This window comes from Lissotriton helveticus, chromosome 1_1 (genome assembly GCF_964261635.1).
Source record: "Lissotriton helveticus chromosome 1_1, aLisHel1.1, whole genome shotgun sequence".
NCBI lineage: Eukaryota > Metazoa > Chordata > Amphibia > Caudata > Salamandridae > Lissotriton > Lissotriton helveticus.
In genome coordinates, this window is record NC_136057.1 from 277,875,956 (window position 1) to 277,902,499 (window position 26,544).

A 26,544-nucleotide genomic window follows, 5' to 3' on the forward strand; every position below is an offset into this window, starting at 1 on the left:
CTGCTCCACCCTGGACAATTGCAATACACCTTTCACTCTGGTGCACACGGTAGCCTCTCGAGACTAGACTATATCCTGATGCCCGCAACACAGTTGATTCAAGAAATCAGACACTTGGCTAGGGGTATTTCAGATCACTCCCCCTTATGGCTTGTAATGGAAACTGGGCCGGGAACTGAGGGCCGGGTAGCCCCGATAAACCCTTGGTATCTCCGTGACCCTAAGATCCGAACGGAACTGATCAAATCACTCGACCATTATTTTGTGGATAATGTGGGGTCTGTGTCATGGTCTGTCTTGCTATGGGAAGCCTATAAGACCGTCATCCGCGGTCACGCCTTATCGTTAATTAATAACACTAAGAAGCGCAAGTGCGAGGCAGTGGTCTGACTTGAAACTGAGATATCAGACATAGAAAGAGACCTGGAATCTGATGTTACTCAGTAATACGGCACTTAACCTTCGGCGTCTGCATGGCGCCCTTGCGAGAGCGTCCTCGCTGCGTGAATCGGCCATTTTGGCCTCTTTGGACGCCACAATGGCGTTTGATACCCTGGAATGGCCATATCTTTGGGTCGCCCTCGCCAAGTTTGGTTTTGGCACTGTTTTCATCAGTTGGGTGAAGTTACTATATCATGACCCCTTGGCTCAGGTGGACGTTAATGGTCGTGTCTCTGGCTCATTTTCTCTCGGGAGGGGTACTCGCCAGGGGTGCCCGTTGTCCCCCCTTCTTTTTGCCCTTGCTTTGGAACCCTTGGCGGCTTGGCTGAGGTGGGAACCGTCAATGAAGGGTATACGTTGGACCCCCGACTTCGAGGACAGAGTGTCGCTCTATGCTGATGACATCCTGCTATACCTCACGTCTCCTCAGAAGTCGCTAATTGTGCTATTCGATGTATTGACTTCATTCGGTAAAAACTCTGGCCTTGGGATCAATTGGTCCAAGTCCTGCGTGTACGTTCTCTCGGGAGATTCTCCTCTCTTGCCGCGTGGGTGCCCAATACAGGTGGTACAAGCGGGTTTCAAATACTTGGGGGTGTTTATCACCTTGGAACCTGTTGTTCGCTTTGAACGTAACCTGCTACCCCCGCTTCGGCGCCTGCGGTCCGATGTTGAGGCATGGCGTAGACTTCCGTTGTCCCCGCTCGGGAGGCTTTATTCAAGATGATGTCACTGCCCCGATTTCTTTATGCCCTCCAGAATACTTTTGATACCATCCCGGCCAGTTACTTTCGAGAGGTCGAAAGCTTGCAGAGACAACTGATATGGGGAGGGCGGTCCCGCATAGCCCTTGCCAAGTTAACACTTCCTTGGTATGACGGTGGAATCGCTTTCCCGGATATTAAGCGCTACTACTGGGCCTCCAGCTGGGGGCGATTAACCACGGCATGTACGACCCCGCGTCGAATCCCGCGTTCGAAATGGACAGATGGTTGCTGCCTGGTGGAGACTACAACAGGGCGCTTTATACGAAATCCGCTGGGAGGACGCTTACTGGCCCTACCAAAATAGCTGTGCAGGTATGGCATCGTGCCAACGATGCAATGGGATGGAAGGATAGACTCACACGCGCAACCCCTCTTTACGCTTCCGAGAGGCTAGACTCCCTGTGGAAGACGAAAGGTTTTGATAAATGGGACGTTATTGGTATAGGCAGGGTGAACGATGTATGGACTAGGGATCGGGTTAAAACCTTTGAGGAATTGAGACTGGAGTATGACTTGACTGACAATGAGTTTTTTAGATATGCTCAGATCCGACACGCGTTGATGGCGGTTTTTCCTCCGGGCACTACTGTTCCGGAGGCTTCGCCGCTTGAGGATCGGGTGCTTGACGGACACGTTCCCGACAGTACGATTTCGCTTATTTACAAGAAGTTGATAAACAATAGGACCGACCTTCTACAGCGCCTCAGGGAAGCTTGGACCGGTGATGGCTTGGAGTTAGATGACGAGGACTGGCAGTCGGCCATATCCTCGCCGAAAGAGGTTGCAATTCCGGCCCGCCTCCGGTTTGTACAGCTTAAGATTCTTCATAGGATCTATGTTACCGGTCCACGATTGGTCAGTATGGGTTATGCTTCGGATGGGCTGTGCAGGCGTGGTTGCGGCCTCTTGGGCACTTGTCTCCATATACTCTGGGAGTGCCCGGTGGTTGTTCGTTTCTGGAATCGAGTGCATGCAGTGATGGAAGAGGTCACGGGTGTTGCGTTGTTGCCTGAAGCTAGACGATGTTTGCTGAATGTTTAGGAACCTAATGACTATGATTTGGCCCAGACTCAGTGGGTGACCCTTGGCAATATGATCGCAAAGAGGGATATCGCCCAGTTGTGGGGCTCTCAGAGGCCGCCCACAGTCTTGGCCTGGAAGGAAAATATGGACTGGTGCATGTTCAGAGAGAAGACGGTGTATGTTGCACGTAGCAGGCCCCGCAAGTGGGGCAGGTTTGGGGTCGATGGAACTCCTATCGGGGAGACATCTGTACACCTCCCTTCACACACTTAGTGGCGGATCCTCCTTCCCCTTGACCCGACATTCCTCCTATTGTGTTGCTTGGATTGTCTCCGGACTTGCTATATCCCTCTTTCTTCCCATCCTGTAATGTTAATGTTTGTATTATGATCTTATGCCTTTCCCCCCCGCAGGACGCTTTGCCATTCGATTGATTGTATTGCCTTGTTATTTTTTCTTGTTTATGTTGTTAAAAGTTTCAATAAAAAGAAATATTTAAAAAAAAGGTTGAGGTTGAGTTTGTATAGATGGGGTAAGTGGCACTGTGCTTGGTGGCCCCCAAAAGAAGGGAATCATAGCGTGGTCCAACCAGGGGAGGGGGATGGACTCTTTCACTTTTAGGTCTCCGAGGTCAGAGAAAAAGGGGTCGAGGAGATGTACTTTTTCATGAGTTACATGCAAGACCTTCTGAATCAATTGATAGGCTGAAAGGTCTTGGGCTAATTAGGTTGAGGGTAGAGCTGAGGGGGTCGTCGAAATGCAGATTAAAATCTCCAAGGAGGGTAAAATTTGCTTTGAAACTGGCAAGGTTGACAACTGTTTCTAGCAAAGTTTAACACAATTTACCTATCAATCCTGGTGGGCGGTAGATAAGGATGCCTGACAATGAGAGGGTGGGTGTAAATTCAATGGAGAAATGGGGGTTCTCGCAATCTAAAAGCGGACTGTGCAACCAGCGGCAAGTCAAGTAATCTTTATAGCTAATAGCGATGCCCCCGCCCTTGCCTGTTGCTCTGTCCAGCCTCTGAATCAGATATCCCGGGGGAAGCGCTTGAACACTATCCGGCTCTGAGCTGGAATTGAGCCAGCTTTCCGTAAGAAATAAAACTTCTGGGTCGGAGTCTTTTTAAAAACATGGAAATTTCAATATGAATATGACCGATATTGAAATGAATATGATGCATATTGAAATTAATATCACACTATATAATGGATGATTAACAATGATTGAGAAACATGGTAAAATGAATGAAACCGAAATGAATGGCATGTTAAATGAACATGATATTTGCTGAAATGAATATGAAAAGTGCAAAAATGAAGGTAACGTCTATTGAAATATGGAATGTCAGCAGGGCCGGTTCAGGGGCACAAATCGAAGATCAGGGGAACTATTGTCTGATGTTACTGGAGGGACGGGGAGTATTGACTAAAAAGCAGACACCAGATTACCTCATATTAAGACCATGGGAGGAGGAAGTGTGACACGCACCGCGGACGCGGAGGATGCCGCCCGGCCTACGGGATGTGGGCTGAATGGCTGTTTGTACTAATCATTTGCGGAATTAGATTGAAGGAAAGTCTGTACTGCCATGGTCCAGTAATGATATGTATACTGTAATTTGATCTGCAATAAAAAACGTTTAAAAAAAAAAATTTCAATATGGAATGTCTGGAAGGAATACGACAGACAGCGACAGTATAGCATGCTTGGAAATGAATATAACATACCTAAATGATATGGACAACTTTAAAATAAATATGACAAATGCTAAAATCATGTTTAAATATACAATGTGTTGAAATAACTAAGACACACATTGACGTTTATTAAATGAATTGAAACAAAAATATGTGCTGAAATTAATCTTTCCCGTCTCCACATGAAAATGACAATTATTAAAATTAATGTGACCCCTGTTGACAGGAATATGATTTGCATTAACATGAATATGACATACACTGAAATGTATATGACATTTGTTAAAAGAAGAACGACATGCATTGAAATGAATAGTCAAATGTACACACACCGACACACTTACAACTACACTGCCAGAAGGAAAACTGGAAACCAAATAAACAAACATTTTTGTTCACAGCAAAGGTCTATGCCTTAACAATATGCTGAACTTCAGTTAGCAAAAGGTAACAAGGCAAATGCGCAGGCGCAATTCAATACTATAAATAAATCTGATCTGACCTTTCCTTGCACATACTCACAAAGCATATTTTGTTATGTTGAATATAATATACAGTCAGGTTGAGCAAGTCCTATAGGGCAGCAACAGCAAGAAGCAGTCCAGTACCAAGAGGCACTGGACCCCTCCAGATTGACGAGAAGCCCAGACACATTAGGAGATGCCTAAACACTATCAACATTTCTAAATACTGGCTCAATATTGGGGGCATTCAGAACTTGTTGAATACTATTGGGTTTGAAATAGATTCCATTGCACGCATTGAGACTGCCATCATGTCCATCATAAGAATATTGGTTGTGCTGTAGTGTCTTACCACCGGGTATTTTGTGTTTTTGTGTGCAGTGGGCATGTCTTGGCCTTGCCTATTTTTAGAAAGTCATTGTGAGGTCTTAACAACCCTCCATAGGTTAGTGTTGCAGTAAATAGTCTTCCCCAGAGACCTCCATCACACAAAATGTTTTCAAGGCGATGCTACAATAAATTTGGGACTTCATTTAAGTCACTGGGCTGTCAGACTATAACCATGTGGTATTAGCATAGGGCCACTGAATACATTTACTGCAATGGGAAAATGCAGAATGCAAAATGCCTTGATGATATGGACCTGGCCATTCCTAATTGCTGTGCCCATTTCCCTGGATACACCAATTATTTAGTAAATCTCTGAAACTATAGGAGTCCATATATAGTGAAAAGACACCATTGCTCCCACAGAAGACATCAACTGAGTATGTTTAACACAGCTTAACATAGACGAGAAGTGAAATATTGTCTTCATGAATGTGTGAACTAGCATTCATACTCTCCAAAATATATCAACATTAGTCTACATTTACCTACACCCAGACAAACTCACTGAAAGTAACTTACACACACATACATGATCTATGAGTGTTGCAAACTAATTCCTAACTGCCTACATAACAGGAGCTAACAACCCAAGTAAATAACAATGATCACTTTGTGGCCCTATTGGGGTTTGTCTGACCATCCCATAAAGCTGCACAAAATGTGTAGACCTCCTGCGAAGCCTGATAGGTGAGGCTTGCTGGGCGGCAATTGAAGTGGTGCAAGTCTATTGTGGTAGGGAGTGGTGCTGTTCCAGCCTAAGACACTACTAGGCAAATGGGCTCTATGGAAAAAATTTGTCTCATACCTTTCCTACGGATGTATGTGTGCCTGAAGAACAGATGTCAAAGCAAGCTGTTTATGGGTAAATTGTGTCATAAAATCCTGGATGACCACATGTCCTTTGCTTTAGTTCCTTACTGCTGCTGCTGTGCATCTCATCATCTGCCATTTGACCCTGTCTTACGCCCATTGTGTATAGTCCAACCACAGTGCAACCCTGATTCTAGCCCCCCAATGCTATCCCTCTCTCAGATCATATATGTGGGTATCAACTCTGGAAGCATTGTCCCCTGAGTTATCCAGTAGCACACTGTGATCACATTTAGCCCTTCAACATTTCAAGATGCCCTCTAAAGTCTTAGTCATGCTGCTCTCAGAATGTCAGACTCAGGAATATGCACCAGTACTTCTGCCTCATCTGCCCAAGAGTTGATGTCCCATGCGTTATTTCGCTACGGATTCCAGAGGTAATATGTTAGGAGTCCTCCTGACCAACCTGACTGACCTCTAGCTCTACTGTCTATGCCTCCATAGTAAGAAATGTGTCCATCATGCGGCTTCCAAGGAGCAGATTTGTGGGACCTGATATAGTGGCCATGAATTGGGAGGTAACCTAGGCAGGAGTGATAGCAACACTAGGGGTGGCAGAGGTTCTCCGGACTACAGCATGGGTGCTTCTGGTACCTTGTTCAGCCGCAGTGGTGCAAGGATTGGTGATTGACAAAGCAGAAGATGTTGCAGCAGAGGCAGATAGTGTGGGAACTACAAGTGTTGAAACAGAGATGGATGATGTGATGGCTGAAGGTGTTGTAGCAGCAATGATGGTCACAGCGGTGGCAAGAGGGCAGCAGAAATGATGCTTCCTTCCATATTTTCAGCCCTACAGGATTCACATGTGTGTGTGCGCTGCATAACTTGTGGATGACTCTTCCTCATTTTCAGCCTTCTACATCATGTCATCTACAGCACTAGATTTAAATTTAGTGATAGGCAGAGTATATTTGGGTAAAGTTTGCCTAGTGTATATCATCTCTGATACTGATAGTCAATATGTTTTGGAACCTATTGTCTCAATGTTTTTGACATGGGAACTCCTGTTGCTAAAGACAGTACTCTCAAGGGGTTACATATTTATCAGCTGATGGGATATTGTTGTTGCCTTCTTCTCTGGGCATCATAATGTTAGCAATTTCCCTGGGAGTTTTTGGTACTGATGACTACAGAGTCACTGGGATGCTAGCTGCATGTTCATGGGTGATATACCACACCTACTTTTGAAGCACCTTTATCAATAACATGTGCAAGGTGTATTATTGTGATGTTAGATTGGTTTACCATTAGGTCTCGTTATCAGTGTGTGTGTATGTATGTGTTCATGAGCATACTTTGGGAACATCAGCTGAAATACATGAGCATCTTTAACCTTAAATTAGATTAGATGCCCATAAATAGTTGTTCGAAGATCCGCTCAATAGCTACTTGGAGGGGGTTACCTCATATATTTGCGCTTCGTGGATGTTTACCAGTTCTGAACCAACTGTACTTCATGCATGCCAAAATGTGCATGGAGAACAATGCTACATGAACATTATTATTCTTATTATTCAGATTTGTCCAGCTCATGGCTACCCAACCAAGGGTTTCCCAGCCCAAAGTTGCAATACGGTACCATGAACAGAGAAGCAACCCCTTTGGATAGAAGAGATTAAAAGAGACAGGTTTTGAGTTTCTTGCGAAAAGCAGAGCACAAGCAACATAATTTCAACTCAGCCGGTAGAGAATTCCATAACTTTGGGCCTCGAAACAGAAGGCTCGACTTTCCTGACTGGTTTTCTTGCATGGCCTACGGATAAGCATTAACAAATGGTATAATTGTGTTTGAGTTGGTATGCGTCAACTTTTCAATATCACTGCCAATCATCTTGTAATGATGTGTCCCATTACCTGATCAAATAGAGGATAAAGCAGTAATTAATGATACGCTTCTGGTACTTCTTTATCCAAACTACACTGAACATTTATTTTTAATGACTACATTGATTGTATCATGTGTAACATATGATCTGATAGCCACAGTATGCCCTAATTAGTGTTCTTCTAAGAACAATTTCTTCCTATGTAGGACACACAGAAAATTTCCAGGATCTTTTTGACAGCAGCTCTCTGGCACTGGAAAAACTACCCTTGGCATTTTACTCAGCAATGTTTGCTTATGGTGGTTGGTAAGTGGTTTAATATGTTTCTGTCTGCTGTCACCTTATTTGTTATGTGCAGTAACCGAACTGTTTGTCTTCAGCGCTTCTGTGTCACCACTCAAGTATAGTCTTTGAGCCTGTGTCTTAAACACCATCCTGGCTAGCAAAACAACCATCAGCGACATGTCTTAAAAAAGGCTTTTACCATCTCATTTTCTTAATTCCATATTCTACAATGTTCTTGTACCTCTGGGAGATTAGTCACTTTTATCCTGGCTTTATAGTGCTGCACCTCACAAACCAGACCTCTCAGATAAGGGCAGGCTATCTTCATACAGATGTACTTCACAATTCCTGTTGTCTAATTCTACAAAACATTTTTGTACACCTCCAAATCCTACATTCACGAAGGTATTTTCTAGATCAGAGTTCCTAGCAGCAAAGCCATCTAAAAAACACAATCCAGTTTCTTACAAAGCAATTCCACCTTCTAGACTACTCTCACTGCAAAGAGTAATCCATTAGTGATAAGCTAATTTTCCTTTGCACCCCTTGTCTTCTCGAATTTTCCTGTTTACTGGTTTTACCTCATTTATCATAATACACTACTGCTACCCCCTACTCTCCTATCATCTGCGATTCTCCTACGTCCTCTGGTCCTCTCCTCTGTACTTATTTCTTCCTTGCAGTCGCTCAACTTTGCCATCTATGGCTCACTTCATCGACTGACTTTTCACTCTGAGGTAAAAGCAACATTCTCTCAGCAGATTTCCTCCAACAATTTGTCATTTGCTTATGTCTACAATCCCTATAGATACCGATATGTTTGTAATCTTCATCATCTGATCCATATAACTCTCTAGAACTTCCCTCTGCCCCTCAACACAATAAACATTTTCAAGATATCTCCACACTGTTCATCCCTTCGAACAAACTCATCAGAGTGGCTACAACAAGCACATTTCCCTGTTCTACCATCTTGAACTCCTGCTTCACCCTAAAGGCTCAAAATCAAATCCACAAAAACAGAGAACCTGATCAGTATTAAATGCACACATACCTACACCTTCTAGTGTGAGCAGCTCCCGTCCTGGCCTAATGCACATTGCAAATCAATCACTGACTTGCAAGTTTCTCAGTTATATAAAACTATCTGTGCTGATGAACATCATAAGTTAAGAGGTGGCATAGCAATCATTCACAAGGACATCCTCAAATACAAATCTAGACCCCTCACAATCTATGACACCATGACTTATCACTAAATACCTGTCTGATATTCGAATCCATTATTACTTGCCAAAAGACCATCGTTCCTCCACTTAAATTCAGGAAAAAATTTATTGTCCAGTTCCCGGAAAATGTTACCTCAAGGTCTTTTTTTAATCTTTTTATGGGACTTCAGTTTTGACTGTGACAAAGACAAGTGCAAATCTTAAACAATATTCAGTAACACAGAATTACTCCACAGGGTATACTCCCCCCCCCTTACCCCCCACGTAGTACAAGATCACGAGTATCAATCTTATCTTTGCTGATCTAGACATCATTAAATGATCCTGTCCCTTTCCAAATAACTGATCAAACCACCTTCCCATTCCCTTCCATATTCTTACTTCCACATCATCCTTGGCTAGCAATAACTCGCAGAAAATAATGAACTTACCCTGCAAGAAAAATATCATGTATCATTCTTGTCACTCCCAAATGAAGAAAATGACCAATCGGTTGCCACCAATAACTCTGTTGAAAACTAAAATGTTACCATTCATACCATAGTCTAGTCTGCAGAGCATCTCCAAATAAAAACATTGTGAAAAGAGCAAGGCAATTGTTTCTTTTGAAATCACTGTGAAATAAAAGAAGTTTGATCAGATGACCTAGGACACGATGTAACAGTCCTACATTATCACCAGGATTAGAAAAGGTCACAAACATGCTATCGTTTCAGCTAACTCCAACTTTATCCAAGACTAAATTAACACCTTACCTAACCTTTCTGAGACCCCCTTATGACATGTTTGATTTAGTACTATCCTGCTGTTGGATGTGACCCTCTCTGCAGGATCACTCCCAAATGGTTTGCCTTCACCTCTCCTATTTTTGCTAAATTCATTGACTCAGGACTCTATGTTCTTTACCACTGCTAACCAGTGCTAAAGTGCTTGCACTTGCTCCTTTAGTCTCTTCGGTGCTCAGGACGGCCCCGGCCATCCGACGTCACGGTGGGCGTGAGCTAAGGACGGCCGGGGGATGTCCAAATCCCGCCCACTTATTAATTCTCTCGCAAAGTGGGAGAATACGAGCAGCGCCGAAGGGGTAAACAGAGATGAATGATATGGATGACCTGATAAAATTGGATAACATCTCAATGGCATATCTAATTTACTTATAAATCCCTTGTAGCGTGATATACCATATACTCAGGACCTGTGAGTTAAATGCAACTAGTGGACCTGCAGCAATTGTTGTTCCATTCACTTAAGTAGCTCCTTAAAACGGTATACAACCTTTACCACGCAACTTTTACAACGACCTACCATTACCACGCATTTTTTACAACGCAGGATCCATTACAACGCATACCATTACAACGCATGTATTTACAACGCAGGTACCTTTACAACGCATACCATTACAACGTAAGTATTGGTAAGTATATCATTTTATTAAAAATATTATAAGTTTGGGTTTTTGGGTAAAGGGGTATTTTTAGGGTTCAGGGTCAGTTTTGGGTTTTTGGGTAAAGGGGTATTTTTAGGGTTCAGGGTCAGTTTTGGGTTTTTGGGTAAAGGGGTATTTTTAGGGTTCAGGGTCAGTTTTGGGTTTTTGGGTAAAGGGGTATTTTTAGGGTTTAGGGTCAGTTTTCAGTTTTTGGGTAAAGGGGTATTTTTAGGGTTCAGGGTCAGTTTTCAGTTTTTGGGTAAAGGGGTATTTTTAGGGTTCAGGTCAGTTTTCAGTTTTTGGGTAAAGGGGTATTTTTAGGGTTTAGGGTCAGTTTTCAGTTTTTTGGTAAAGGGGTATTTTTAGGGTTCAGGGTCAGTTTTCAGTTTTTGGGTAAAGGGGTATTTTTAGGGTTCAGGGTCAGTTTTCAGTTTTTGGGTAAAGGGGTATTTTTAGGGTTCAGGGTCAGTTTTCAATTTTTGGGTAAAGGGGTATTTTTAGGGTTCAGGGTTAGTTTTGGGTTTTTGGGGTACAGGGGTATTTTTAGGGTTCAGGGTCAGTTTTGGGTTTTTGGGTAAAGGGGTATTTTTAGGATTTAGGGTCAGTTTTGGGTTTTTGGGTAAAGGGGTATTTTTAGGGTTCAGGGTCAGTTTTGGGTTTTTGGGTAAAAGGGTACAGGGTAAAAATTAAATATAATTAAATTTAAATTACATTAAATTAAATTGATTAAATTAAATTAAATTAAATTACATTAATTAAATTAAATAAAATTAAATTAAATTAATTAAATTAAATTAAATTACATTATATTAATTTTAATTAAATTACATTAAAAAAAATATTATATACTTACCAATACTTACGTTGTAATGGTATGCATTGTAAAGGTACCTGCGTTGTAAATACATGCGTTGTAATGGTATGCGTTGTAATGGATCCTGCGTTGTAAAAAATGCGTGGTAATGGTAGGCGTGGTAAAAGTATGCGTTGTAACGTCATACATCCCCTTAAAACATATCCCAGGTCTGTCATTGCAGTGGGAATAGAATTTTAAACTGCCAATTCGACTTGGCACTATAAACCCCTTACCAAGCCTTAAAACTCCCTTATTATTGCATATAATTCACCCCTAAAGTAGGCCCTAGGTATCCCATAGGGCAGGGTGCATTATAATTAAAAGGTTGTACATGTATTTTTAAGTTCATATGTCCTGGTTGTAAAATTAGTGTTTACTACTATCCGTAGGATACCATTGGGTTGTCTTATTACATTTAATAGGTGCTTACTTTTGATTGGGAACAGGTGAGCATTTCATATTTGGTGTCTGAGAAATGTAATTAACAAATCTCTCAAATGGTAAGGTCGGATTTTAACCCCGTCGCTGCCAAACTCCCCCCCACCCCCGTGATAAGCCTTTTGTTTTGGCTATTTGGGGTAGTCCACGCTCAGGCATCCTTTTCTTCCAACATCATGGTGATTCTAAAGGTACCCAGGGTTTATGGATTCCCCTGGAGTGGACCCAGAAATTAGCCAAAATACAGCAAGATTTCTTTTTTTTTTTTTTGAGAAATGTAAAAAAGTCGTGCAAATGAAAGCGTCTGTTTTCCCCCTGCAAATGCTGTCAACAAAAGGTTTGTGGGGTTGAAATCCCCATTTCCCCAGATTTTAGGGACAAGAAGACTTTTGTCAGAAAACCAACATTTTTTACACAGTTTTGGTATTTTACTGGGACATAGCCTATTTTTGCAATTGTTTGTCCTTTCAACCTTCTTCCAGTTAATGGTAGAAATGGGTATAAACCAATAATGGATGCTGGGAAGCTATACATTTTAGAAAAGTAGACAAAATTCAGAATTCAGGAAGGTTTTATTTGTGTAGATCCTTCTAGGTTTCTTTATCGAAATTAACAGTTGAATATAGTGAAAATTGAAAATTTGTTGAAAAAAACTGCCATTTGTGCAAACGTTTTCACCTGTAAATTATGACAGCTGTTCAAAAGCAATATACCGTTACATCCGCTGGACATTTCTGGTTGTGGAGATATATAGGACTTGTAGGTTCACCAAGAACCCAACGGACCCAGAGCCAATAAGTGAGCAGCGTCTTGCAATGGTTTTTTATTATGTACCGGGTATATAGCAATTAATTTGGGAAAATATAAACATGGAAAAATTGGAATGAAAGACACCTATGTATTTCTAAAATTGGGAAAAAATATAGAGTTTAGAAACAGTAGATATTTGCACATTTTCAAAATTGTGAGTACCAATACTACCATTAGAATTACAGGACATTTTTCAAAGTGACTTCTTTTTTACACAGTGTCTTTCACTTGGAAGGCAGAAATGCATCAAAAGTCAATAGGTAATAACAGTTGTTCTACAATCCTGTGTTACCCCAAGTCTCCCGATAAAAATTGTGCCTCACTTGTGTGGCTAGGCCTAGTGCCTGCGACAGGAAACGGCTCAAAATGCAACGTGGACACACTTTGTTTTTACAGTGAAAACTGACCCTTTTTTTGCAAAGTGCCTAGTTGTAGATTTTTAACCCTAGCTCTGCCGGCATCTAGGGAAACCTAGTAAACCTATACAGTTTTTAAAACTAGACACCCAGGGGAATCCAGGATGGGGTGACTTGTCTGGCTCTCACCAGGTTGCGTTACCCAGAATCCCTTGCAAACCTCAAACTTTGTAAAAAAAACCCACATTTCTGTGGTGGAAAGTTCTGGAAACTACATAAATCCACAAATTTCCTACCACCCAGCATTCCCCCAGGTCTCCCAATAAAAATGGTACCTCACTCATGTGGGTGCCCCAAGTGCTCGCGATGGGCAAAGGCCCAAAATGTATAGAGGAGACAAAAATGACCTCTCACAAAACAACCTGTTTTTGCAAGGGGAGTCACATTTGTTTTTGGCCCCATGCTTGGTGGCCATCTTGGGAAATCTACCAAACCCACACATTTCTGAAAACTAGACAACCGGTGGAGTCCATCAAGGTATGGGTTGAGTGGGTTCCCCAACGTTTTACTACCCAGAATCCCCTACAAACCTCAAATTTAGCTGAAATCACTTTTTTCTCAAATTTCTGTGTGGGAAAGTTCTGAAATCTGCATGGTTCCACAAATTTCTTACCTTCCAGTGTTCCCCCACGTCTCAAGATAAAAATGTTACCTCACTCGCATGGGTGGATCAAGTACCCGCGACAGGCAAGGGCCCAAAGCCTATTGAGGCGAGATCAAAATTACCTATCACAAAGAACCTGGTTTTGCAAGGGGGGTTCCATGATTTTTTGGCCCCGGGCTCAGCTGCAATCTAGGGAAACCTACCAAACCCACATATTTCTGAAAACTAGACACCTGGGGGAGTCAAGCGAGCTATGGCTTGCATGAATCCCCCAACATTTCCCTACCCAGAATCCCCTGCAAACCTCAAATTTTGTGGGAAAAATCAATTTTTTTCTCACATTTCTGTATGGGAAAGTTGTAGGATCAAAGTGCTAACATACATTTCCTATCTATACCAAAAGGGAGTCACCGTTCCTAAGTAGAGAGAGGAAGAGGGGAAGCAAGGGGTACTCTTGTCGTGTGCTACTTTAATTGTGGGGGGCAGTGTGTCCTCATCTTGATGCCCTCACATTCCCCGAAGGATGTCATGCTTCATCATTGGGCTTTTGCACCTCGTCAGACCAGCGATGCAATGCCCTATGGGTCCCCGAAGGATCTCTTTTTCTGAGATCTTTTGATGAAGCTGTAGGGGTGTGTGGGTGTAAGTAGCAGTGAAGTCCTAGAAGGTGGTTGGAGGGAGAGTGATTACATTTTATTAAGGTGATCTATCAAAACAAAGTGGACGGTCCTGCTTTAAGGGGTATTATGTCCCTTGGTAGCTGAGTAACTAAATGTCTCTAAGGGGCATATGTTCTGGTCAACATGTTTCTCGCTCTAGTGGTCTCAAGGGTAGAGCCAGGGCGCTTTGTCAGGACCAAGTAACAAAGTTGTATCTACAGTGGCCATCTCTGGAAACCTACTAAACCCACACATTTCTGAAAACTAGACACCCGGAGGCGTCCAGCGAGGTATAGCTTGCATGGGTCCCCCAACGTTTTCCTACCTTGAATACCCTGCATACCTCAAATATAGCTGATAAAAATCACCTTTTTCTCAATTTTCGGCGTGGGAAAGTCCTGGAATCTACGTGGATCCACAAATTTCATACCACCCAACATTCACCCAGGTTTCCTGATAAAAATGGTACCTCACTCGCGTGGGTGGGTCAAGTACCTCCGACAGGCAAGGGCACAAAACGTATTGAGGAGACATCAAAATTACCTATGACAAAACAACCTGGTTTTGCAAGGGGGGTCACCTGGGTTTTTACCCCATTGGTCCGTGGCCATCTATGGAAACTACCAAACCCACACATTTCTGAAAATAAGACACCCAGGGGAGTCCACCGAGATATGGCTTGCATGGATACCCCAACGTTTTCTTACCAAGAATGCCCTGCAAACCTCAGATTTAGCTGAAAAAACACATTTTCCACATATTTTTGTGTGGAATCAACATGCCGGCACAAGTGTCCTACCCCACAGCGTTCCCCTCAGTCTCCCGAGTACAATCATACCTCACTTGTGTGGGTGGGGCAAGGGCCTGTGACTGGGAAGATCCCAAAACATAGGGATTAAGGGTATAGCACTGAGAATTCTATGCTTTGCATTTATTTAAAAATACGTTTTTAGCCATTCCTGCTATGAACATCCACACAAGTGAGGTATCATTTTCCTTGGTGCCTAGTGGGCTTTCTGCCGCCCTGGGGGACAGATCAGGGGCCACTGCCCCCATATGACCCCTCTGGGGGCCAGAAAGACTGGAATTTCTATGGAGGGATATTGTCATGCACATTTTGGGCAGCCCCTACATGAATACAAAAAAAAAACTGGTTTCTAGTGGGCTTTCTGCTCACCAGGGGGGGCGATTGGGGGCTACTGCCCTCATATGCCTCCCAGAGGGGACAGAAAGACTGTAGTTTTTGTGCGGGTGGGGGCATTGGCATGCCTATTTTAGACAGCCCCACCCCTAATTCAAATTGGCAAAAATAAACACTGGCGTCTAGTGGACTTTTATCTCCCCCTCTGGGGCAGATTGGGGCTACTGTCCCATCTTCCCCCCCCATAGGGAGCAGAAAGGCTGTAATATTTGGGCAATATACAATTACGGGTTGGAGCTGCCCAAAACGGGCATGCCAATGCCCCCACCCCTAATTGTATATTGCCCAAAAGAATCCCTGGCTTTTAGTGGGCTTTCTGCCCCCTGGCAGGGGCAGATTGAGCACTACTGCCCCCAGAAAGACTGTAATTGTTGCAGGGGGTGGAGCATTGGCATGCATGTTTTGGGCAGCCCCCACCCTAATTCAAATTGCCCCACAAAAATCCCTGGCGTCTAGGGGGCTTTTTGCCCACCTGGGGGGGCAGAAAGGCTGTAATTCTGGTGGGGGTGGGGGATTGGCATGCCCATTTTGGGCATCCCCCACCATAATTCAAATTGCCCCGCAAAAATACCTGGTGTCTAGTGGGCATTTTGCCCCTCGGGGGGCAGATTAGGGGCTACTGCCCCCATTGACCCCCAGTGGGGCAGAAAGGCTGTAATTTTGGTGGCGGGTGGAGGCATTGGCATGCCCATTGTGGGCAGACCCCACCCTAATTAAAATTGCAAACAAAAAAATCCCTGGCATATTGTGGGCTTCTGCCCCCATCTGCCCCCCAGGGGGGCAGAGAGACTGAATTTGCCTAATTTGTTTGGGGGAAGCAAACGCCCTTGTCTAAGGGGCTGCTGCCCCCTCCCTTTTCTAATGATACCTCTCCCATCTTTCTACGTACTCAGGGGGCTGAGATAGCCCCCTGAGCACATAGAAAGTGAAAGTGAAAATGTAATGAGCGACGTGCAAGGTGATCTTCATTTCCTACAAATTACGGGGGCCTCAGGAGCTGGGGAAGTTCTCTCCCAGCACCCGAGGCTTTGGGGGAGAAAAAGAAATCCCTCTGGTGCCTGCACCAGAAGGATTCTGTGTGCCATGGCATAGGACGCACATGAGCACTTATGCGTTATCATTTTGAAAATACAACTTTTACAAAGTGGGCATTTTCCTGCCCACAAACTACTTGGTGCCAGCAGACTATCCTGGGTCACATGACTGGGTGTAATTGGCAGTTTTACTTTGTTTATACCTCCCAGACAGCCACACAATAGAGGTATTAGCTGTACCTTGGAGGGCCATCAACTGGCAGGATGTGGAGCGAAGGACCTGTCACCCCTGCATTGTTCACACAGCCAGCTTGAAGCCAGCAGAGGAGTCAGGAAGCACTTCAAAGGGAATTTGCAAGAAACACCTCCTACTTCAAAGAAGGCACCATGTATAAGAAGGGGACCCTCAGACCCATTCTGCAGTTCACTTTCTAGACCTGTGGAAGGAGTCTCAAAGGACTGGGTGCTGCTGTGACCTACTGTGTACTCAACAGGACAGTTTTGCTGCACCTGGAAGGACTTTTTTGCTGCCTTGTCTGGAGTCTGCCTTGAACCCCCAAAGGCTTGTCCTGCTGCTTTAGCCTGCTTCATATGTTTAATACAGGACTACCTGGGTGACTACAAATGCTAGTTTGCTGGCCTCCTGTTCAGAGCCTAAGGGACAGGAAAGGCTCCTAACCCCCTCCCCCCCCCCCGAATCGTGTCCCTCTAATCATGGGCCCTTGTTGGTGATGCTAAAAGTGTACAGATAGACAAAAGTCTAGACTTGGGACTAGGGAAAATATTTGGCTAAAAACTGCATTGAGAATTGAGGGAAGATAGGGATCAACCTGCTTGTCTATTTGGCAAGGTGCATTGCCAGTTGACCTGACTTTGCAGCAGTTCCTGCTATGTTCTTCTCCACAGTAGCAACTCCTTTAGCAATGGGTTATCTGTCCTCATGGAACTCTTGTTGGCTACCCCCTCCTGCGTTGTCCTGCTGGACAACGCAGGAGGGGGTCCAAAATAGAGACTCAGAACGAAAGTCTTCACCACAATTCCCTGATTATGACGCTCCCTCCTAGGACACCGCCTGCAGCCTTGCCACGCTGAACTTTACCTTCTCTGGACACATTTACTCAGAATTGCAAGTGCTGATCAGGCCCAGTCCACTCATTGTATCAGGCCTTTGAATCATCAAGTTCATACATATTTTTATTTATAGCCACTACAGACAATATGGGGCAGATTTACAAGCCCCTTGCACCACTTTTGTGTTACTTTTCCCATGTTAAAAGTGACACACAAGTGGCGCAAGGGGCTTGTAAATCTGCCCTTATGTGTTTTGAGGATTAAAGGTGCTTTTTCAGGGCTCAAAGAGTCCTTCCCAATTTTCCCCTCGATAGTTGACAGACTCACATAGAGTTCTTTTTTCTTTCTAATTAGGTCACTTTCTATTCTATTCTATTCAGGGGAAACCAGTGTGTCTCTCAACATAGTGACACTGGCACCTATATCCCTCAGAGCCGCTATCTTAGTTCCATTAATCCAAGGGTATTGTAAGTATTCCTTTAAACTGGGTGGCCATGCATGAAACAGCAGTTTCATGCAACACCCATAAGTAAAGTTTCATTTAGATCAGAATAGGACTTCATATATGAGAAGTGGGCGGGTGTCACAGATATTATTTGCAGTAATGTAAGTGAGCTGCTGCTGTGCTACAATGGGTGCCAGTATGAGAACTTACGAATTATATAATGAATTCTGCCTCCAAACAAAGTAGGTTGCAACACCATTGTTCTAGCAATGCTGTACACTGGAGGTAGGGAGAGGGGCAACATCTGCTAGGAATCCTGCACTCTCACTGGCTAAAAAGGTATTTCTGTGGTAACTTGACGTATGGTTGGTATTTAGCTGATTCACCTGCCACCTTTTCACCCCAGCGTCCATGTTTGTTGAACCTGAGGCTGTGCTTCCATAAAACCCACATTGCCCTAATCCACAGAATTCCATCAGGAAACATGTTCACGAGGACGTTTCATTAGAGAGCATTTCAGATTCATTTTGACTACATCACAGCAATTTCATGGCTTGAAAATCTTTATTTATGCATTTATGCTGGCGATTTATACAGTACAGTGTGCTACTCACAGTACTGGAGCTGCATCACGACGTAAAGTGCACAATTAATCTCGCAAAGTTAGCGAGTGCACCATAAAAATCCTGAAATTGGGTAAAATGTCATTTACCACCCCAGAACTGGCTCCGGAGCAAAGGTTGCATTAGAAGCGACTGTTTTAGGTTAGCCTTGGCTGCCTTTGATGGACTTGTCAAGGGAGGTGGTCGGTGGTGTGCACTTGCTTTTGCCATACAAGGCAGGCTCACTGCTATTCGAGGCCTGCTTACATATGCGGTATCCACTTTACTTTGTGAATCCATTAAACACTGACTTAAAGTTAAGAGCCAGTCGGAATCCTCGGAGTGATATGCAGGGCTGCCTTACATATGGCAGACTGCACAGCGCATGCCTATTTTCTTAATCAGTCAATATTTGAGGCACATCTGTTCCCAATATCACCATACTTTGCTGGTAAGTGCTCCACCCAGATTTCCCTAGGGACCATATGAAGTATGCAACATTGCCTAAAACAATATTTATTATTTATTTATTTTATTTATTATTTTAGCTGTTTTGTAGCGCGCTCATATACTACCAGAGTGTCCTGGCGCGTAAAGAAAGAAACAGCAAGTGGCCGAAGGGAAAAGAAAAGTAGAAATCTAAATTATTCTATTTGCCATTAGTATTTAATAGGCCATTCTGAAAAGATAAGTTTTTAGAGCCTTCTTAAATATCAAGAAATTTTCAGTTAATCTCAGGGAGAGGGGGAGGGTATTCCAAGTCCTAGCCGCGGTGACAGCAAGTGATTGGCCTCCTAAACGAACTCGCTGAAATCGGGGTACTGTTAAAAAGTTACAGTCGGCTGAACGCAAGGCCCGAGTAGGGACATAGCGAGTAAATCTTACCCTCAGATAAGAAGGACCAAGGTCATGAATTGCTTTGAAGGCTATGGTTAGAATCTTAAAACTTATCCTCTGCGCTACTGGCAGCCAGTGTAGTTCCTTCATGTGAGTCCGAGTACTTTCTCTATATGGCACATTGCACAGTAGGCGAACAGTCGCATTTTGAATAATCTGAAGCCTTGCGATTAAAAAAGCCGGAGATCCACACAGCAGAGAGTTGGCATAATCGAGCCGTGATAAAATAAGGGCCCTCGCAACCGACTCTCTTGCTGAGGACGGTAAATAAGGAAAAATCTTCCTCATAGCTTTTAAGGACCCGAAGCACTCCCCAGTGAGTCTTTTTATGTGTGCTTCGAATCGCAGATCCTCTCCAAACCAGACTCCTAAGTTTTTAGCAGGAATATTGACGGAGCCTGGCTGGGGAAATTCGGAAGGCCACAGAGTTTCTCTGAAGTTAGGCGAGAACTGGCCATACAGCAAGATTTCTGTTTTATCTTCATTGCACTTCAGCTGTGCTGCTGCTAACCAGTTGAACACAGCGGAAAGGCATGAACGCACGACCTCAGTATTAGTATTCGCATCCGGCCACGTAAACAGGAGTTGCGTGTCATCTGCATACGCTATTATTTTTGCTCCCATTTGTTCAGCTAAAAAAATAAGAGGAGTAAGATATATATTAAAAAGGAGGGGGCTCAAAGCAGAGCCCTGAGGTACTCCTGTAGTGAGCGGTTTAATCAAGGATGAGTAAGGAGGAATCCAAACCTGCTGAGACCTATCTGAAAGAAAGGATTTCACCCATTCCAGTGCAGAGCTCACTATGCCGATGTTGGCCAGCCGTGCCAAGAGAAGTGCATGCGGAACAGTATCAAACGCGGCAGAGAGGTCCAATAAAATCAGGACCGCTCTGCCGCCACTGTCCAAACACCCCCTAATCGCCTCTGTAACCTCTACCAGCGCTGTTTCTGTGCTATAGGCTGCACGAAAGCCAGATTGGGCTGGATGTAACGCCCCTGATGTTTCAACAAAGGCATTAAGCTGGGAGAATGCAAGCTTCTCACCAATTTTAGCCATAGCTGGCAGAAGAGAAATAGGTCTATAGTTGCTTGGCACAGCTGGGTCCGCGCCTGTTTTCTTTAACAATGGCAAAAGCTTGGCCTGTTTCCATATTTTAGGGACAGTTGCAGTAGTAAATGATAGTCCTATTATTTGGGAGACTTCTGAAGCCACTACTTCGGCTGCTTCGGCCAGCACCCGGGCCGGGCAGACATCCCCGGGAGCACCAGATTTTATTGATTTAATTGCTGCCAGGGTATCATCAACCGAAGGGGGGATAAGTCTCTCCATAATGGCGATAGATGGAACCTTAGTCTCAATATTATCCATCATCTTGTATCCTCCTCCAACTGTTCTCAAACTTTGTTGAATGTTAGTAATTTTCGTAAGGAAGAAGGAGGAGAGCTTTTCACACCATTTGGTAGAAGGACTCATAGATACCTGCTCAGCACAGGGAGAGAGAAAGCTCTTTACTATCGAGAAGATTTCCCGACTGTTGTTATTAGCTCTCTCAATTCTTTTGGAGAAAAACTCTGTTTTTGCATGTTTAATGCTAGTATAGTAGTCTCGCTGGGCTGAGCGAAACACTGCTTTAGCCTGTGGACAGTAAGCTAATCTCCATACTCGCTCCAGTTTCTTGCAAGCAAGTTTCAGAGTGCGGAGGTGGGGCGAATACCATGGTTGAGAAGGAGTCATCCTATTTCTGCCTGAATCAGCCTTCTTAGAGGAAGAGGACACCGCTGCTTTCATCCATCTGTCGAAAACCTGTAACGCAGAATCCATATCTGCCCCTAAGATGGGTCTGTTCGAATCAAGGAAGGTCATCAAATTACCCACATTGATTTTTGGGGGGCCCATTGTTATAGCGGACTTAGGAAAATTAGGAAAATAGGGCAAAAGTAAGGAAATAAACTTATGTGATAAGCAAAAATGGAGGCACAAATGGCACTTTCTGTTTTTCTGCTGCATTGTCGATTGGAAATGGTGATTTCTATTTTGCAATATCTCCTTCATTCCAACCACTCAACATCCACTGTGACAAATCTGATGTGTAGTCAGCATAGACAGTCCGAACATATTCCCTGCCGGGTCGGCCTTGGTCATAGTAAGATGATCAGAAGGCGTACACACTGTGAGGGTGGGAAGCTGCTACAGGAACTGCACTAGGTATAAGAGGTGCACCGCTCTTTTTATTCCAAAAACTACAAACAGTAAGAAATAAAATACAATTTGTAAAAATATGGCCTTCAATGGGTTCTTATTATCTGGCATCCTGAAGTAATACCTGACACATTCAGCAGTCTGGCACGTATTAAGTTCTACAGCGCTGGTGGTGCCTGGTGCAAGAGTCATTCTTGGCACCTTCCCCCATGACCTCCTTCTAAAAGCACACGCTGTGTTTGGTGCTGTGTTTCTTTTGTTTTCTAAAGCGTGGCTGCGGGCTGGTTTGTGCCTTTGTTTAAAGCATTAGTGTTAATCGCAACTCGTGATGGGCTCTGCAAATAACTCGAATATTTAAACAAAAGCACACAATGAACCCCACAGCAGCACTCTAGAAAACAAAACACTTTTAGCAAGAGGGAGCACTTGCTAAACGCAGTGGTGGCACGAATGCTCTTGGGGATGTGTGCGCGCCACAGACACAGCAGTGCGTGCGGCTTCGAGGGAACACTGAGTGTGTGTATAGTCCAGGTGACCTCAGAGGTAGGCAAAGGTTAAGATTAGATAGAACCTTACTCTCTATTTGTGGTACAGTGGTCGAGCAGTTAGGTAGTATCAGAGTACAGTGTTAAGCATTTGATGTACACACTCAGTCAGCAAATGCATTCACACACTCAAGAACTGAACACTAGACCAATTGTTTTTATATAAAAAAATATACTTTTCTTTTATTTTAAAACCAAGCAAGCCTGGCACAGATAGGCATTAAATACTTTTCAGTAATAAGTTTCTGAATATAAAAGTTTGAAAATGCAACAGAAATTGTACTTTGTTTTATTTACAGGGGACGCCGTAGGTTGCAACACTTAGCAAATACAGTACATTGAAATGAATAGGCTTTTTCAGTAAATTACCGGTAAGTTACTTTTTACGTTGGGGGCCCTAGGGCGCGCCGAGCAAGATGGCCGCACTTACGTGAGGCTCCGGCAGATCGGGACACAATCCATCTGGCATCCTCTTCTAACCCAGCCCTGCACGCCTGAAACTCCACTGGAGGAGTAGCGTACGCCATATGCCATCTATTGCTGCAGAAATTTCGAAAAAATTCGACCTGTAGGTACAGAAACTGCCCCCGGCTGCTCTCCGCCCTGCTGAACCAAAATGGCGGCTGCGGTGCTTGCAGCCTCCTGAGCGCCCCGGCGCGATCCTCCAGCCCCAGCTGAACAACGATGCCGGTGGAGGGCACTGTCGTTGGCGCATCGCCTGCCTGCGAGGCGGGCCTGCTCCGTCTGCCGCTGAAAGCCTGGAGACCCATGCCGCTTTGTCGGCCTACTGCGCAGTCAGGTCTCCCCTGACGATCAGAAGACTCTGGCCTGTGGCGACCAGGGGAGTGCCAGGTGATCACGCCCTGCCTCGGCGTCTGCCGCCCTGGGGAGCCCACACTGAAGACCGCTGATGGGCACTGAGTAGCGGTCTGGAGAACACGCTGCACCCCGATTCCATTGCGGCCTTGGTGAAAGACTGGAGGCATGCGACAGCCCTATCCACAAAATGATGCTGAGGGACCTGGCCACGCCGGGAACAGATGCCCCCTGCTTCCATCGTACCTGGTGAGTCAGCTGCGGCACCCCGCAGTTCTCGTATGCGGCCCTGTCCTGCGATGCCCTGTGCCTCCCGCTGGAGGGACGCTGCCTAACAGCTGCATTCTGAGGCCCACTGCCTGTCGGCCTTTGACGGAAGACAGCTTCTACCCCAGCTATTACCCCCCCTCCACGCACCTCTGACGGCTGCCGTGACAGCTTGGGGTGACCCCACCAACCCTCCTCCTGGCGCCCAGGGAGCACTTTGACCATGGTGAATGACCTAGACTTGCTCCCAGAGGCCGGCTAGCTCTCACCCTGCACCACTGACTCGGGCCTCTTCATCCACCTGTGCTACTGCACCTGAGCCACCGGCGGGCCTGCTCTGGTACCTGCTGTGACCTGTGGGGGAGATAGTAACGCTACCTGCCAAAACTGGACTACTGCGGGGGAGATCGTTCCTGTCCACTCCGCTTGCGGCCCCCTTGCTGGCGAACAACTTGGCCACCGCTGCCAAGTGCAGTTGAGTGCTTGGCTGTGTGGCTTGATGGAGTCCTGAGATGTACCCACCATCTTGTGACAGACGTCATTGCCAGAGTCACGGCCTCGCTGCTTGGTTTAACCCCCCCCCCGCCTCGCAGGAGGTTCCACCGCTGCTGACGCCAGGCGCGGCCCTCACCTTTCCGGGAGGGGGCCTCCTCGCCCATACGCCTTTAGAGGGCCACTGTGAAATTGAAGCCGGGAGCTGAACGGATTAGCCTAGACTCCGTGTCACCTCAGCACGATGCTATCTTCCCCACGCCGGATGCCTGAGCAGATAAGAACACCCAGGCCTTCCCGACCAGCGCACTGATGGACCCATAGTCCCCGTTGCTCGGACTGGAGGAGCTGCAAGCACTGGTCAGCACACCCACTACTTAGTCAGGACACCCACTACTTAGTCGACTCACACTTGCCCTTCGACGCACAGCACCATCCTTCCAACAGCTTGGTTGCTGCCTGACTCCCGCTGACCTATTACCTCGCCATGGGCCCAACGGATGGAAAACAACCTAAACTAAAGTTCGAAGCCAGAAAAAGCACATGTACACAGGCTGAAATGGAGGGTAAACAGTCCAGCACCCTTGACCCACCTACATCCACGGATGACCTGAAGGCCCTCCTTCTCACCATACAGTCAGGCCTGTCCTCTATTGAAACCGAAATGGACACTATGAACGCCCGCATGGACACTATAATGCACAAAAGCGACCAACATGAAGGACGCCTCAAAGAAGCTGAGCAACGTATCGCAGACCTGGGCGATGCCTCCACCATTACCATTGCCAAAACACTGGATATGGAGAAGGTCCTAAAACTTATAGCTGCAAAGAACGAAGACCTGGAATCGTGCTCCTGACACAATAACCTGCGAATCCTGAGAATACCGGAATCCACCACCACCGGCAGGATGGAAGAGTACGTAGAACACATGCTCACCACCACTGTTCATCATAGAGAGAGCACACTGTTCACTGGCCCCTCGCCCCATGCCTGGCACCCCTCCTTGCCCCATTATTGCGAAACTCCTTAACTACAGGGACCAGGACGCTGCCCTGCGACTCGCCAGGGAACACAAGAAGGTGCTCTTTGATGGCATTGAAAGTATCACTATACCCGGACTTTACAATGGCTGTTCAGGAGGGGTGCAGAAAATTCCTCCCAGTACAGAAAAAGCTTCAATAAATGAACATTGAGTATGCTATGATCTTCCAAGCGTGTCTTAAGGTTACTCACCAGGAGAAGCAGCACTTCTTTACAAATCCTCAACTTCTATGACTTTCTTAAAACATTAAAGAGTGGAGAAGTGCATGCAGGCGGCTGGGGAGGTTGGTGTTGTTGCTGCGTCTGGTAACACGCTGGGAGACTGAGTGACGCAACCTCCTGCTACAGCATAGGCCCCCCCTTGACCCAACCTTTACATCAAGGGTGCCCCTGACAAGTTCTGGGTCACCTGGAAATCTGAACCCACTCCCTTATGCCTCTGAAGAAAGGCACAAACAAAGGAACAGGCAAGATATCGGATTTTCTCACTACTACTGATACTTGACCGGCTCTCAGGGGTTACTCAGAAAAGTCTGCCATGGCCCTCTCTAAGGCGGTTCTCCAGTCCATGCTCAAGGACTTCAAGTCTGAGCTGCGCAACGAGCTTGGCCAGGACATCAAATCCTCTATTGACCAGTGAGAGCTGCGCAGCAAGTAGGGCCAGCTACACCGTTTAGACTTTTTAGAGCTGCACAACAAGCAGTGCCAGCTGCACCTTGTAGGCCTTTTACAGCTTCGCAGCTAGTAGTGCCAGCTGCACCGTTTAGGCCTTTTACAGCTGCGTAGCACGTAGTGCCAGCTGCTTCGTTTAGGCCTTTTCACAGCTGGGCAGCAAGTAGTGCCAGCTGCAACATTTAGGCCTTTTACAGCTGCGCAGCAAGCAGTGCCAGCTGCATCATTTAGGCCGTTTACAGAAGTGCAGTAAGTAGAACAGTTCCCAGCTGCTTTGCTTAGACCTTTTTCAGCTGCACGGCTATTAGTGCCAGCTGCACCTTCTAAGTTACTTTTCCGTGGGGTCAGGTCTGATTAAGTTGGAGTCCTGCTGCAGGAACAGCACCATTGACACTATGGATTCAGGGCATTTGAGTCCCCCTCTGAGATGGGCAGTTGGCCAGGGAGTCTGCAAGGTTTGTAGGGTCGTCAGGCCAGTACTTATATGTTGGTGCTAGACATTGCTTTTCATATAGTATGTTCTCTGCACCCTGCTCTGAGCACCTCTACATGTGGTCTTAAGATGATGAGGCTGTTGTGCATACTTAGGCTTTGCTAGTCCCGGACGGCACATTAGCTCTGATATTCTCCCCCTAACGTCTGCATTATGTGCCCCCTTTATGCCCTTTTATTTCTCTTCTACACCGCCCTCCCAATAACACCTTCCTCTTATTCCCCCCACCCTCCTCCGCCACATTTTCCCATCATGGCCACCACTCGAGTTAAGGTTGGAACTAATTGCTTCAAAATCATTTATCCTCCCAGCCTGACTAAAGCTGCAACAAAACGATTGAAGCATAACACTATTGAACGTTTCCCGGATTCCCTTTTTGTTGATCAATATCACAATAGTCGTTTTGGGAGGCTCAAAAATGATTTCATTTTCTTCACTCACGACACTTCCTCATGGTCCACCAGCTTATACAATTCCCTTAACGTCACCTCCTCCTCCTCTATCCCTCATGGGAAACAGCTAAATATCTCCCCCTCCACACGTTTCAACGGTTACCTC

General features: G+C 45.3%; 1 protein-coding gene across 1 annotated transcript in view; it reads left to right on the forward strand.

Moving 5' to 3' along the window:
* LOC144762123 (cystine/glutamate transporter-like) overlaps positions 1-26,544 on the forward strand; it is a 365,267-nt gene that overhangs the window by 139,595 nt on the left and 199,128 nt on the right. Inside the window, exon 4 of the mRNA XM_078647254.1 lies at positions 7,689-7,788. Coding sequence (XP_078503380.1) covers positions 7,689-7,788 — 100 coding nt within the window. The remainder of the gene's footprint in view (positions 1-7,688; positions 7,789-26,544) is intronic.